The following is a 14,508-nucleotide window of genomic DNA, read 5'->3' on the forward strand; positions in this document are numbered from 1 at the left end:
AAAAAAAAAAAATACCTTTTCTTTGCCTGAAGTGTCTCTTCATCCTTTCCTTAATTCTATGTTTAATTTTTGCCATTTTCCTCACTAAGTTTACCTCTTTCAGTTCTCATAAAAGTTCAAAAATACAAGATTCCAAAGTATTGTATACTGGCTTGTAAGGTAGTAGAACCAGACATAGCATCTATATTCATTATCTGTATTCATCATGGATAATACATATATTTCAACTGGCTGAATGAAACTGTGACTCAACTCTGGCCAGGGACAAAATTTAAACTCTGGATGAGATAGATTGGCTATACTATGTTTTATACTACAAAGAGAAACTCCTTTTCTTTTTGTTGACAATTATGGAATAAACAAAATGTTTTTTCTTTCAAATTCAGAAAAAGAACATCTATATATTACATATGATTATATATAATGGTAGATAGTAATTTACACTCATTTCTTCTTCTTTCTAGATACACAGTTAGACTGTACTTCCCAGTATCCTTGGCAGTTAAGCATGACCATGTGACTGAGCTTTAGCTCCAAGCCTAGCCTACAACTTTCTACTCGTAATCCCCTATCTTCTTCTGCAGCTGGCTACAGATGACAAGACTGCAGTAGGGAATGATAAATACACAAATGGAATAAGCCTGTGTACCTGAATCTCTAAAAGGATGAATTTTATTTATCAAAAAGAAATGCTCAAAATTCTATTGCATTAAGCCACTGACATTTGGGGGTCTATTTCTTACTGCAGTTAGTATTACATTAACTAAAACAATCTTCCAATTGTCTCTATGAAATGCATGATACTTACAAATTGAGGTTTGTAATAGGCTGGACCTAGCGTACTGTCACCAGCAGGTGCAAAACATTTTATAAGGCTGTCATCCTCTTTAATAAGATAACCCCATGACTTCACACAGGAAGGAATTGAAGGAATAATACTTCTAGTAAGTGCTCTTGAAATTTTCTGTAAGGAAAACATTTTATATTTATATTACTTACTGAAGGCGAGAAAAGAGGAAATGAAGAACTAACTATTAAAATTTACCAAAATGCAACTATTAAATGTTGACTTATCAAGTTTCATAATAAAAACAAATTCTTTGTAAAAGTAAATTTTTTTTGATACAGAGTCTCACTCTTGTTATTCTGTGTAAAGTGCTATGGCATCATCATAGCTCACAGCAACCTTGAATTCCTGAGCTCAAGTGATCATCTTGCCTCAGTTTTTCTATTTTTTTTAGTAGAGACAGAGTCTCACTCTTACTCAGGCTGGTCTCCCACTTCTAAGTCCAAGCAATCCACCCACCTCAGCCTCCCAAAATGCTAGCATCACAGCTCTAAAAGTAACTTAAAAGAGTGAATTCAAGTCTCATTTCATCTTAAAAACTAAGAGAATATATACCTTTACTATTAAAATCACTATAAGAAGCAAGGATTCTCTTATTTTGCTCTATTATTTATGTTGCTTAGTAAAGCCATGTGTGTGTGTGTGTATATATATATATATATATATATTTTTTTTTTTTTTTTGTAGAGCCATATTATTACTGATTCTAAAAACAGGCATTCATATGGCCAGATCAACAATCATGCTATTATAGTTCTGCCATGCAAAAACAAACTTTATGTTTTTCAGTAACATTTCCTATCTTCATTCCTTTCCAGCTTCTGACTGGTTTCCATATCACACGTACTATGTATAGATATCCTAATTATACAGATTTTATATATAGCAAGAATTAAGCATGACCATATATTATAACTATGATAGGAAATAGCAAAATATAAAGCTGAATTATAAGTACAGCTGTGAGCTATGTGAAATTATATACAAATGTATAAAGTCATAAACATATATGATTTAATACTAAAAGAAGCTATACAAAAATTAACAGAATATTAATATTAGAGTTAGAATTTTCAAGGTGATTATCCTTTTCTCAATATTTCCTGATCATAAAATATTCTATAACTTAAATAAAAACAAGAAGGAGTAACATATTGGAAACACTAATATAAAATCTATCAAATGGGCCAGGTATACACTTGTAATCATATACTTTGGGAGGCCCAGGTGGGGGGATTGCTTGAGACCAGGAATTCAAGACCAGCCTGAGCAACATAGTGAGATCCTATCTCTACAAATAATTTTTTAAAAATTAGCCAGGCATGGTGGCAAAAGCTTGTTATCCCAGTTATTTGGGAGGCTGATGCAGGAGGCTTACTTGACTGAGTTTGAGGCTGCAGTGAGCTGTGACCTAGTTCAGGCAACAAAGCAAGACCCTGTTTCAGAAGAAAAACAAAGAAAAATGTAAAAGTATTGGCATTTAAAGGATTTAGTTATCTGGAAAATTATGTTATAAACATACTGTCACTGGCAGAATTTTGTTTTTTTAATTCCTTAAAGGTAAACTGTTAAGTAGTCGCAGTGATGCTTAGATTGATTACCAAATTAAAACATGAAAACATCGAATGTCTTCACTTCCATCCAATACATTCAAAAATATTTGCATGCTGTCGAGACTTTCCAAAATTTAGCCCCTACCTCCTTCTCCAGTCTCTATTCATACTATTCTGCCTTTGATTCTATACCCAAACATCCCAAAGAGCTTTGTTCCTCCCTGACCATATCATGCTAATAAACACCTCAATGTCTTTATATGTGTGGTTGTCTCTACCTAGAATGTTTTTCCCCACTCTTTTTATTAATAAGTACTTACTGAATTCTTCTTTAGATCAGGTTCATTATATTCCCTATTCCCTCTAAAAACTCTCTACCAGGCTACTAGTGAACATTCTATCATCACTCTAATATATCATTTCATCAACTATATTGTACTAAATTTGATTAATTACTTCCCTGTTAAAATTATAGACTTCAGGAAGCAGCAGTTTGTCTGATATGTATTACCAAGTTCCAGAATTATATATGTCACTCATAATCACTCAATAAGGGTTTGATAAACTCTGGCATGAGTAAATGAATATTTAATTATTTTCTCACACACAAAATATCAGATATTTAAATACATTTATAAGACTTACCCTCATTGTCACTGCACTGACATTACTCAACTGAGTACTTAGCCCTAAATTATGCTGTCCTAAACAGAGAAATGATTAATATTGATATGGGCTATGTGAAGACAGTATGGCAAGAGAAGAAAGGAATCATTCTAAATAAACAATGACCAAAACCCATTAGATAATATTATTATTTATTACAAAGGGATAGGCCTTTGGGGTAAAAATTATTAATTACATAACACCAATATACCTTTCCAAACATATCACCTACTGGTCTTCTACATAAATTCTTCACTCCAGTTAAAGGCAATCTTCTCGTTGCCTTCCATAAAATCCCACTTCTATTGCGTCACTCATATAAAACTCCATGCTTGGAATGCACATTTCAGTACTATATTTCAAGGCCCATCTTAGGACCAACCTCCTCTATGAATGTTCTATAAATTATTTTTTTGCATAATACAATAGTCCTCCTTTAAATTCTTAATGGTGTTTATTTACATGATCATTCATTTAGCACCTGTTACATTTTTGTCTTGCATTAACAGCTACCTATATCTCTCTCTTCCACCTAAATTTTAGGCATTTTTATTTCAGGAAGTCATGTTTTTAATTCCATTATATTATGAACAGTACTTAACACTATTTTCTTTTATATAGAAAACCACTCAGGTGGTTTTATAATTTCCCTTACTTCCTACTCACTCTAAACATTGGATGTGATTATAGATTTAGTAAGAGCAAAATTGAACTTGGATGCTAACATAGTTAAAAACTAAAGTGGATTTAATTATAAACTGACCACACTATAGATACCAACATATCTACCTTTATAATAAGGCTTTTTAAATGTACTTAATATCACATAAAATATTAAACTTTTTCTATTTTAACTAAAAGAACTTATTAGAAACATAATTAAAAAGAGAAACATACTGATTTAAGATGTTCTTTGGACTCCAGCACTTTTCTGTTCATATCTAGTGCTTTAGGATAAGACTGATCATAGCTTGCAGGTCCTGGATTACTTGAAATAAACTTCTTAAAACGTTCTTCCCGGTTTTGTAGACTATGGCCTCCCTTTATATTACACTAAGTTTGAGAGAAAAAATCTTGTGAAACAACTAAACAAACCACTTTATAATTGATTCCTATTTGATAAATATTAATTATTATGAAAAAATAATTTTAAACCCAACCTGAGAAAGTCAAAACCCTTGACTGAAGACATAATTCTAATAAAAGAGGTTAATAAGAGAGGATGATGTTATAGTTATCAGTTTTAACTTTGAACCAAAACTGAAATTTACTATATTTGGAATTATCTGAGAGAATACAAGAAAATTTATATTTTAAAATAGGAATTCCTGAAGCTGTAGAACAAGAATAAACAGTATGGTTTTCAGGCCCCTGGAAAATCTGTACACCTGAAATAAACTTTAAAAAATGCTGGCATTCACACTGCAGGGAGAAAGCAAGTCTTCCAAGCTTGTTTATGACAAATTATTTTCACAAATAACATTTTGGTCATTTCTAGAGAACTTAATGTAGGCTTATTGGCAAGAGCTTGTTTTATGTTCAGATTAATTTTAAACATTGTGTACTGCCGAGAAAACAGTAGGAAAAATCTTCCATTGCCTTCCAATGCCACATATCTGGAATCTCCAAAATCAGAAAATTATCAACTATTTACCAGTTAATTCAGATAAAATTCCATTGTATAAGTTCCCATAAATAGTCATAGGGCAATCATTTCAATAATTAATCATAATAATAGCAATGGCATTTGAGGGATCAGCTAAGATTCTCTTAAAAGTCATTGATTTACCAACAGCCTTTTCACCTGTAAGCTGTTCACAATAACTACTAACAGAGCCTATTTGTATCATGCATCTTATTCAGATTCATTTAGTTTTTAAGAAATACACAAAGAAGGTCTTCTTTGTAAATTTTATCTTTAAATAATTCACTACTTAATTGCTGTCTTAATAAGCTCTGAATTTCTAGATTAAAGACTTTGGATCTATAAAAATAATTCTAATGATTTCTCTGGTAAATATTTAAAAGCTGGGCAATAAAAGAAGTAGGTACATTTTATGTTAAGTCATGGTTTCATAATATTTTATGTATTTTGCAGCTAAAAACAAAAATTTTCTCTCCTATTTCTGAAATACCATTCATGACTTTTAGAACCTTTATGAAAAAGCTCCTCTGAAGCCATTTCCTTCCTGTAAATGAGATGAACAAAATTCTTTCATAAAATAACATTTTTGCTTCCCTATCAAAAAAGAAGTTGAACCAAAATAAAATGATGAGAAAAGACTGTTCAAATTTTTATTCTTTGAAAGCCATTACTGTAGGCTCTATGATTATAAAAAAGAAAATGCAATTTGAATTTATACTGAACACTTCAACAAAGACTTTATACAGATGCCAACAGGGAAGGGAGTTAAAGGGCTACTGGGGCCAACTAGGAGCCAATATGTATGAATGCAAAATTTGTGTGAAAATCATAAAAAATGATATTCATAATTGTGAAGATATTGGAGTTATATCCACTATTTCTGAACATGAATGGACCATTGAAGCTATTCTGGTCACAAACTCTTGAGACCATGCAGAACAATGGCAATGACTATAGCTCTAGAGCAGTGGTTCTCAATCTTCCTGATGTCTCCTAATGCCATGACCCTTTAATACAGTTCCTCATGTTGTAGTGACCCTCAACTAAACAATAATAAAATTATTTTTGTTACCACGACCCTTTAATATAGTTCCTCATGTTGTAGTGACCCTCAACTAAACAAAAATAAAATTATTTTTGTTAATACTTCATAACTGTAATTTCACTACTGTTTTGAATTGTAATGTAAATATCTGATATGCAGGATGTATTTTCATTGTTACAAAGGGGCCACGACCCACAGGTTGAAAACCACTGCTCTAGAGTATGGCACAAAAAAGAATTCCTTCATTCTATTGCTGTCTCTCTTCTATATATCTTAACCATATTCATAACTTTCATGAATCATCATTCATTCATTCCAAATTCATGATTCATAGTTCTCATCTTCCAGGAACATGCAATTTACAAACAATGGTTTGTGTCTCATAGTATACAATAATGAAAACACCTATTCATATAACCAACATCAAATACATGTATTTCCTATTATTCAAATTATAAAATATAGATTGAAAAAGAAAAGAGATAATATGAGTAGACAAATGCAACAAACGCTGTTTTAGCTATTACAGGAAGAAAACATAATTTTTATTAGCTCAGGTATTTATAATAACTATAAATTTACCTGTGCTTCTGAAACATTATAGTGTCCTGGACCTGGAACCACTTCCTCAATGTTAGAGGCAACAGGAAAAGTAGTAAAAGTACTTTGTCTGGCAGTCAAAGAAAGAAATGGTGCATAACCACCTATAAAAATAAGATCATATCACTGGCAGATAAAAAATAGGATTTCATGGATTTCAGGAAATACATTCAAAATATATATAATCATGTGGTAATCTCAATTTTTGAAACTATATTTTTATAACTAATGGCTAGAAGGTATCATATTTCTTAAAATATGATATAATATCAGAATTTTTATTAATATACATTAAAGTTAAGAACCTAAAGAACTGGACTTATTAAACAACAACAAAAAAATACCTGAAGAAAAGAAAAGTGTTTTGTCTTCTAATCATGTTTGGTTAGAATGAAAATGGCAGCTAGATCTAGCTAACACATTTTCATCTTCAGAAGACCACTGTTTTATATTTTGAAATATCATATATTATTTGTAGAAAATAGTATATATAAATTTATAAAGACAGCCTAGATGGAAAGAATTTAAAGTGAGTTTACAGGAGGTAACTGATAATGTCTCCTTGCCTTGACACAGAGTTGGTACTCAGCAAACATTTCTTGACTGCCAACCCTAAACAAAGACTTACAAATCCAAGACACAAATTTCACTGGAACAAGCAATCATATGATTATATAAACTTGGGTAGTCTACTGAAAGACTGACCAAAAATATGAAGAACAATATTGAGAAAATTAATACAGTTTAAGCAACATGGATATTAAAGAAGAGATGGAAGGGAATAAAGCAGCATATTAAACAGATAATTAAAAATGTAAGGACTTAAAACTTGTACCCTAAATCTTGTACACCAAATATGTGCAACTGTAGGAATTTATACTGATAATCAGTATAGCAAAAATCTTGATAATCTGGGCTCGGCACCCGTAGCACAGTGGTCACAGCACCGGTCACATACACCGAGGCTGGCTATACAAACCTGGCCCTGAGCCAGCTAAACAACAACAACTGCAACAACAACAAAATATGGTGTTAAGGTGGGTGCCTGTAGTCCCAGCTACTTGGGAAGCTGAGGCAAAAGAATCACTTAAGCCCAAGAGTTTGAGGTTGCTGTGAGCTGTGATGCCACAGCACTTTCCCAAGGGTGACATAGTAAGACTCTGTCTCAAAAAAAAAATCTTGATAATCTGAATTCTTCCGTGGCAGATAAAGTTAACTACTCCCTATCAAAGAAGGAATCTGGGAAAGAATATATTTAGCAAATGATGTGATCCAGCTTATATAACTAACAGAGAACCAATATAGATAACTAATATACAGTTAATGTGGGTCACCACTTATTAAGTAGGTAAGCTCAAAAAGTAATGAGCTTTAGCAAAAAAATGCCAGATGCAGTCATATTATTAAAAAGAGTGTGTTTTAATCACATTATACTATACTAGGCTAGTTTGTCTGTAGGGAAAATTTGCTTTTATAAGGAAAAGATATTGGTTTCTCAGACAATTCTGAGAAAATCAGGCACAACTCTCACAAATCTGGAATTTGGGTGTGCCTTTTGGTTTGCAAATCCTGGGTATAAGAGATTCTCCCTGATAAAACATCCTGAAGCCTAAGAAATGGAAGTTTCAAATTAAGGTATAAAGAATATGGGGACACTGCACTGGAGGATTAACCAAGTAGGCTGTAGTGAAAGAAGAGTGGTGGTTAGGAGAAAGGATGGGAATAAATATCTATATCTAAGGCCCCTCTTCTTATGAAGTTCAAGGTAACAAGTGAATTATATAAAGTCCTAACACCTGTTCTTCCCACAGCATACTCTATAAAATGTACCCCACCTTTAACTCAAATAACACTATATACTTCTACACATTCTAATACAGGCCTCCTCAAACTACGGCCCACAGGCCATATGCGGCCTGCCTAGGACATTTATCTTGCCGCCACTGCCTTTCCTGCTTAGCAGCCGACTCGTCCCAGGGCCCACAATCCAGGCCCTCCAATGGACTGAGGGACAGTGAAGTGGCCCCCTGTTTAAAAAGTTTAAGGACCCCTGTAATCTAATGTGTTATTGGACTTAAAGACTAGTGAGGTAGAATCTAGAGCAGGGGTAACTGCAACTGTAATTGTAGAATGCAGTTACTCAAAATACCCAAGCATGAAATTTCCTAGTTTCCCTCATATGTCAACAATACACAATCATATAAAATAGTAAAGAAAGGCCTTGCCACACCCGAGTTACTGCCCTGTTAGCAGAGCTAACACAAGTTATAAGAGTTCTAAATTCTGTTACACATGAATCATCAGATTTTAACTTTATTTCAAGATTACTATTTGTTTTTAACTGAGTATTTATTTATTTTTAGAAACAGAGTCTCACTTTGTTGCCCTCAGTAGAGTACTGTGATGTCATAGCTCACAGCAACCTCCAGCTCTTAGGCTTAGGTGATTCTTTTGCCTCACCCTTCCAAATAGCTGGGACTATAGGCGCCCACCACAACACCCAGCTATTTTTTGTGCAATTTGGCAGGGGCCAGGTACGAACCAGCCACCCTTGGTATATGGGGCGGCGCCCTACTCACTGAGCCACAGGCACTGCCTTAACTGAGTATTTATGTTATAGTATTGAGCTAAAAACTTAGACTAATGGAGTAAACATCAGGGTTACTGCCCTCAAGCAGCTCACATTTTAGTAGAGATGCCAGATAAATTAACATTAATTACAATATAGAATCAAAATTCTATAACCGAGTCATTAAGCAGTCATAGAAGATAAACCTGATAAATACTAAAGTCAGAGAACTTCACTTTAGCTCTGTCTCAAAGAATAAATAGGAATTAGATAAGAAGGAAGACAAAGCACACCGGGCAAAGGGATTAGCAGGTTCAAAGGCATAGAAGTGAGTGAGCATGAATGTGAGAAAACTGTAAAGCTAGAATTGCTGAAATGTAGGTCAAGTGTAGCTGAACGTGTGGGTGCCTGGAAAGATCATTTAATGTGGGAGATCATGTCAGGGATCAGAATATGAAAGAAAGTTATTCACCATATTAAGGTGTTCAGATTTCAACCTTGAATGTAACAAAGGTTTTGTTTTATACAAAATAATTATATATTAGAAAGATCACTCTAGCCATCTTCTGCCAGAAGATGGAGACTGAAAAAAGGGAAACAATATTTTATTATTTTAATTCAGAATAGAAATGAGGGTTTAACTAAGTCAAGTGCAGTTAAATGGAAAAGAGGGACCAGATAGAGAGACATTGAGAGGATACAATCATTAGGTCTCAATGATCAGAGAGAGTGGTCAGGAAGAAAAGAATGATAAGGAATTTTTGAAAAGGGGACAGTAGATCTCTTCTGCCATGTGAGGATGCAGCAAGAACTTGCCATCTCAGAAGCCAAGAGCAGCTCTTATCAGACACTAAATCTACGGCACTTTGATTTTTGAACTTATCCAGCCTTCAGAACTGTGAAAATAAATTTTGTTCCTTATAAATTGAAAAAAAGGAAAAAGAAAAGGGGACAGTATTGGTGGAGAAAATTTTAAGTTCTAACACTTAAAACTTCAAGTACCAGAGAGTATCCAGATAGAGATGTCCAAAAATGTAACTGGCAAGAAGGCCTTTGAGGGAGGAGAAACCTCATTTAGATACATAAATCAACTTTATCTCTAAAGACTTTTTTCCAGGAGTCATCAGAATCAGAATACGGACTGTAGTTGAAGCTATTTTTATAAATGAAAAATTACACATAAAAAACAACAAAGGATATTAAGTATAGTATATTTAAATAGTGTTTGGAAAAGCAGAAACTTTTGAAGAATACTATGAATGATTTTTTTTGGAAAGGAGGTGAAAATGACTTAACACTTAATAATTGTTGGTTAGGTTCCAATCCTGTCAGACACTCTTCCAAGACAATAGTTTGAAAAAGAACCAGGAGAATATGTTGTTGTTGATACCATGACCTGCTAACAGCAGAGTAGCAGATACTAGTATTTGCTTAAAAACACATAATATAAGTAAAGGGAAAATTCAGGTTATGAAAAACAGTCATTTGGATGTTAGTAAGCTCTAGAAAATCATCAGAAAGAAAGTAGAAGGAAAATTTGAAGTATTTATTAAAAGTTTTGCCTAAGCCACTAGCTGAAAACAAATGAAAGCAAATAATTATTGAAATGATCTCTCCCCATACCACTTTTCACGAATATAGCTTTTCATTACAGAATGTGGGGGAAAGGGAGCTCTCACAAAGTATGTTCAAAGACAAGATCGAGGTGGTCAGATTTCAGGCAGTAACATCTGCCTGAAAAATCGACAGGACTACCTTTAAAGCTATTGCAAGATAGAAATGTAAGTTTTATCTCAGTAAATACATGTCTCTCTGAAAGTTCTGTCAGGCGGATAGCATTACAAAGAAGAGACATCAGGAGGTAAGAAGTACAGAGGATGTGAAGATTCATAGTCAAGGGGGCCAGGAAACCAAAACTCTGTATCTAAACTGTACAATCAAAATTATGATCTAGACAACTCTTGTAGAATCCAAAGTCCTGGCTTTATGCTTACCAGTGTGATATTATCAGTTCTCACCTGTGCAATAAAGATTGCGTCTTCCCTGACTACTTCCTGGTTTGTTATACTTAACGGAGCTTCATGTTTAAATACACAGGTCCACAGAAGTGAGCAGCCTGAACACGAGGTGCCTGTCTGAGGCTCGCGGTGCCCTGCATCTTACCTGTCACCTGCTCTTTCAGGAGGGGAACCTGGTAGGACCCAGGACCCACATGGGCCTCAGTGCTGCCACCTTCAGACAACCTGAGCAAGCGGGGAGCCCGATCGTACATGCTGTCAGAGACCGCTGGGGCTGGGTGGAGCGCTGAAAAGGGATAAAAACAAGACAGAGGTGGCAAAAGGATTTGGTGTGGAGCAAAAGGAAGCAGACACTGGTCTGAGGAGGCCCTGGAAGAACTTCCCTAAATAGTGGAACTTCCCTAAATCATTGGTGTCGGATTTCCCTCAAGCCGACTTCTAGCCCTGAGGTAAACTGGAAAGGTGACCAGACGTTAGACCTCCCACACAATCATCTGTTCCCTAGCGAAAGGCTGAGACGCTCCTCCGTGAAAAGACTTAGGGAGCAGGTGTCCGCCCCGGCGCTTCCGGCTCTGGCCCCACCCATTTCCTTCCGTCCCGGAATCCTGAGGAGGAAGCCGGCCAGACTCTGAGGAAGAGAGTTGGCGGCGCTACCTTCCTCGGCCCGCTCTCCGAGCATGCGCACACCGAGCCTCGACTCATTCCCTTATTCACGCCCCTCGCCGTAGCCCCGCCCCGCCACGCCCTACCTCGCCCCTCCCTCCGCGTGCTCAGGAGGAGGCGGGATCTTTTCTGTCTGTTGCAACCTGTTTAGGTCCTGAACTGTTCGCTGTGCCAGAGAGCCCTAGCAAATGTATTAAAAGAGGTGCGGGGAATAAGCTGACCTTGATCCACTTGCTGTATAAATCCGTGAGGCAGCTACGAAGAGATTTAGCAAAAACTAAGAAAAAAAGCAGTAGCGCCAAGCAGAGCCTGGGCTCAACAAGGCCCCCCGCTCCTGCTTTGGTACGTGCGCGCCCACAGAGCAAAAAGCACCTTTGATCTTATCCCACATATAGTGCAAACTCGTGCTGAGAGAGTTTGCACTGTATGCTCCACCATGGGGCGGAGCGTTGGTAAGAAACGGAACTGGAGAAAGGAGAGGACGAGCTCACTAGCTGAAGCCAACCAAGCAAGTGTAAATGACTAAAAGCGGCTTCTGCTGACAGACGCAAGGCAACAGCAATATCGTTTCGTCTCTCTGTTTATAAAACAAAGCCAAGGCATTAAGAAAATCCACTCCACTCCGCTAAACCAGTGGGACTTTTGAGCAAAAGGAACGTGGCTTCCCCTTAGATCTTAAGGACTTCATGTCAAAATCCACCTCTACTTGTCCCAGGCTGTTTTTTCCTGTCCAGATTCTGAACAGCTTTAATCTTAAGTAAAAAGATGTATCTGTAATACAATATCATTTTTCCTATTCAATAACTAGCCGAATACCTCTTTATTTACTTAAAAGAAAACACTTATTGGTTTATACTCTAGGTTCCATACCCTGCTAAGATTTGGGGATATGAAGATAGAAGAAAAGTCCCTGTCCTCAGGTATTTTCTATCAAATGAGGAACAAGACATAATATAATAAAATGAGAGGCGCATAAAATGGTAAGAAACAAATATTGCAGTATTTCGGAAACCTCTTTGTAAGTATCTCAAAAACTAAATACTAATTAATGATCCTTTCTCACTGACTCCAAGTCTCCCTACATTCTTGCAGAAACCATTATAGTTTTCTTAACGTTATTTTCCAGGCTGTCACCAAAACAGTTTTGCATACTGGTTTTGCATACCGGTTTTGCATACCGAAGATCTAGCATACATGTACTATGACATATTGGGAAGAAAAAAGTCACAGAAATAAAAAGGGGGAAATCAATATGCTTTGGAGAATAATCCAGTGATGCTTGTAAATTAACCTCCTGTTGGATATTCTTTCAGGTGGTCATTTGCCCTTGACCATCCAAACAAGTATATCAATCCAGAGAACAAATTCAGGTCTAGGCTGTATTTGCTGTAGGCACTGATGCAGACTCCCTTCCTCCTTTCTCATTCACTCCTATAGCAGCCTAGATTACTCTTACCTTGGATATTTGGGTTTGAGATTGGAAATGGAAGTGGTAATGTGGGTTTCATATGCTTTCTGTCTGGTTTGATTTTTTGGCCACTGAACTTAAATCCTAGACAAAAGGAGTTCTTCATAGGTTCTCTCCTAGTTCATTTACAAATCTCAGAAGAGAAGTTCATGACTCAGATACCAGCTAGCAATCCTTTACATTGCCTGCCAACCCTGTGAATGTTCTTTCTTCAAGGACTTCGCAGAAGAGGGTAGCTAATCAGTGGTGGGACGCCAGTGTTTCTGGATCTTCTGGCCAGGTAGTATCCAAATATCGCACCACTGAAAAAAAAAAATTTTTAATAAAAAATAAAAGTATCACACTACTGTAGTAAAGTACAACCTACAGACTCTTCATAATTTTGTAATACTCAGTCTCTCAGAATTCTGCATTTTAGCAAAGAATCTTTTTTAAAGTTTACAGTATAAAAATCTCTATTTCCTTGATCACCGTGGCTGTTATTCTCTGTGTATTTCCCGGATATTATTTACTTGCTATGGTTCAGTGAATAGAATGGTGCACAGTATTTCAAGACTGGAAAATACAGGGTGTCCCAAAGTTCTTCCCTACAGTTGCCAAACTTAGGAAAAAATGGGAAACTGTACCTATATGTACATTTATTTATAAAATATTCATTATGAAATTTTACAAAGAGGTGGCCAACATATATAGAAAATTTTGTAAAATTTCGTAATGAATATTTTGTAATTAAAGGTACGTTTAGCTACAATTTCCTATTTTCCCTATATAGGACAAAATTAGGGAAGATCTTTAAGATACCTTGTATTTTTAAGTGAGAAAATGTTATTGTGGCAAATATTTAATAGTCAATAGTCTGGAATGAATGTGCTGCTAAAAAAGATGTGTTAACACAAAATTTTAATTACATATAAACACAAAATAAAGAATTTGGTTCAGAGTCCCAGCTACTTGGGAGGCTGAGGCAGAAGAATCACCTAAGCCCAGGAGTTGGAGGTTGCTGGAGCGACTCCACTGCACTCTACCAAGGGCGAAAGTGAGACTCTGTCTCTACAAAAAAAAAAAAAAAAAAAAAAAAAGAATTTGGTTCAGCATCTCTCAATTCCTGCAAAACCATTTTAATGTTAATTAACCACAGTATACTACCATTTCCACAGTAAGAGATAGACGGGATGTTTGCATTGAGATTTATTTAACTTCAAAATTGGGGTTCTTTGCATTTCTCCCTACAGGTTCACACCAGAATAAAATAAAGTAGAATTTAGTTAATAATGTATCAATATTTTTTCATTATTTATAGTAAATATGCTATGCTAATATAAAATATTTAAATAGGAAAAACTGGGTATGGGGTATAAGCTCTCTGTACTTCATAATTTTCCTAAAACTCTAAAACTGTTCTGAAATAAAAAATTTCTATAAAAGATGGTATGA

The 14,508-nt window shown here is 35.4% G+C and overlaps 1 protein-coding gene across 1 annotated transcript in view; it reads right to left on the reverse strand.

Annotated features, from left to right (window-relative positions):
* The window catches only part of STPG2 (sperm tail PG-rich repeat containing 2), a 448,474-nt gene extending 437,335 nt beyond the window's left edge, over positions 1 to 11,139 (reverse strand). Inside the window, 3 exon segments of the mRNA XM_023518401.1 lie at positions 809 to 964; positions 3,964 to 4,119; positions 11,089 to 11,139. Coding sequence (XP_023374169.1) covers positions 809 to 964; positions 3,964 to 4,119; positions 11,089 to 11,139 — 363 coding nt within the window.
* Positions 11,140 to 14,508: the final 3,369 nt, after the last annotated feature.

This window comes from Otolemur garnettii, unplaced genomic scaffold (assembly GCF_000181295.1).
Source record: "Otolemur garnettii isolate 467f Iridium unplaced genomic scaffold, OtoGar3 scaffold00137, whole genome shotgun sequence".
Lineage (NCBI taxonomy): Eukaryota > Metazoa > Chordata > Mammalia > Primates > Galagidae > Otolemur > Otolemur garnettii.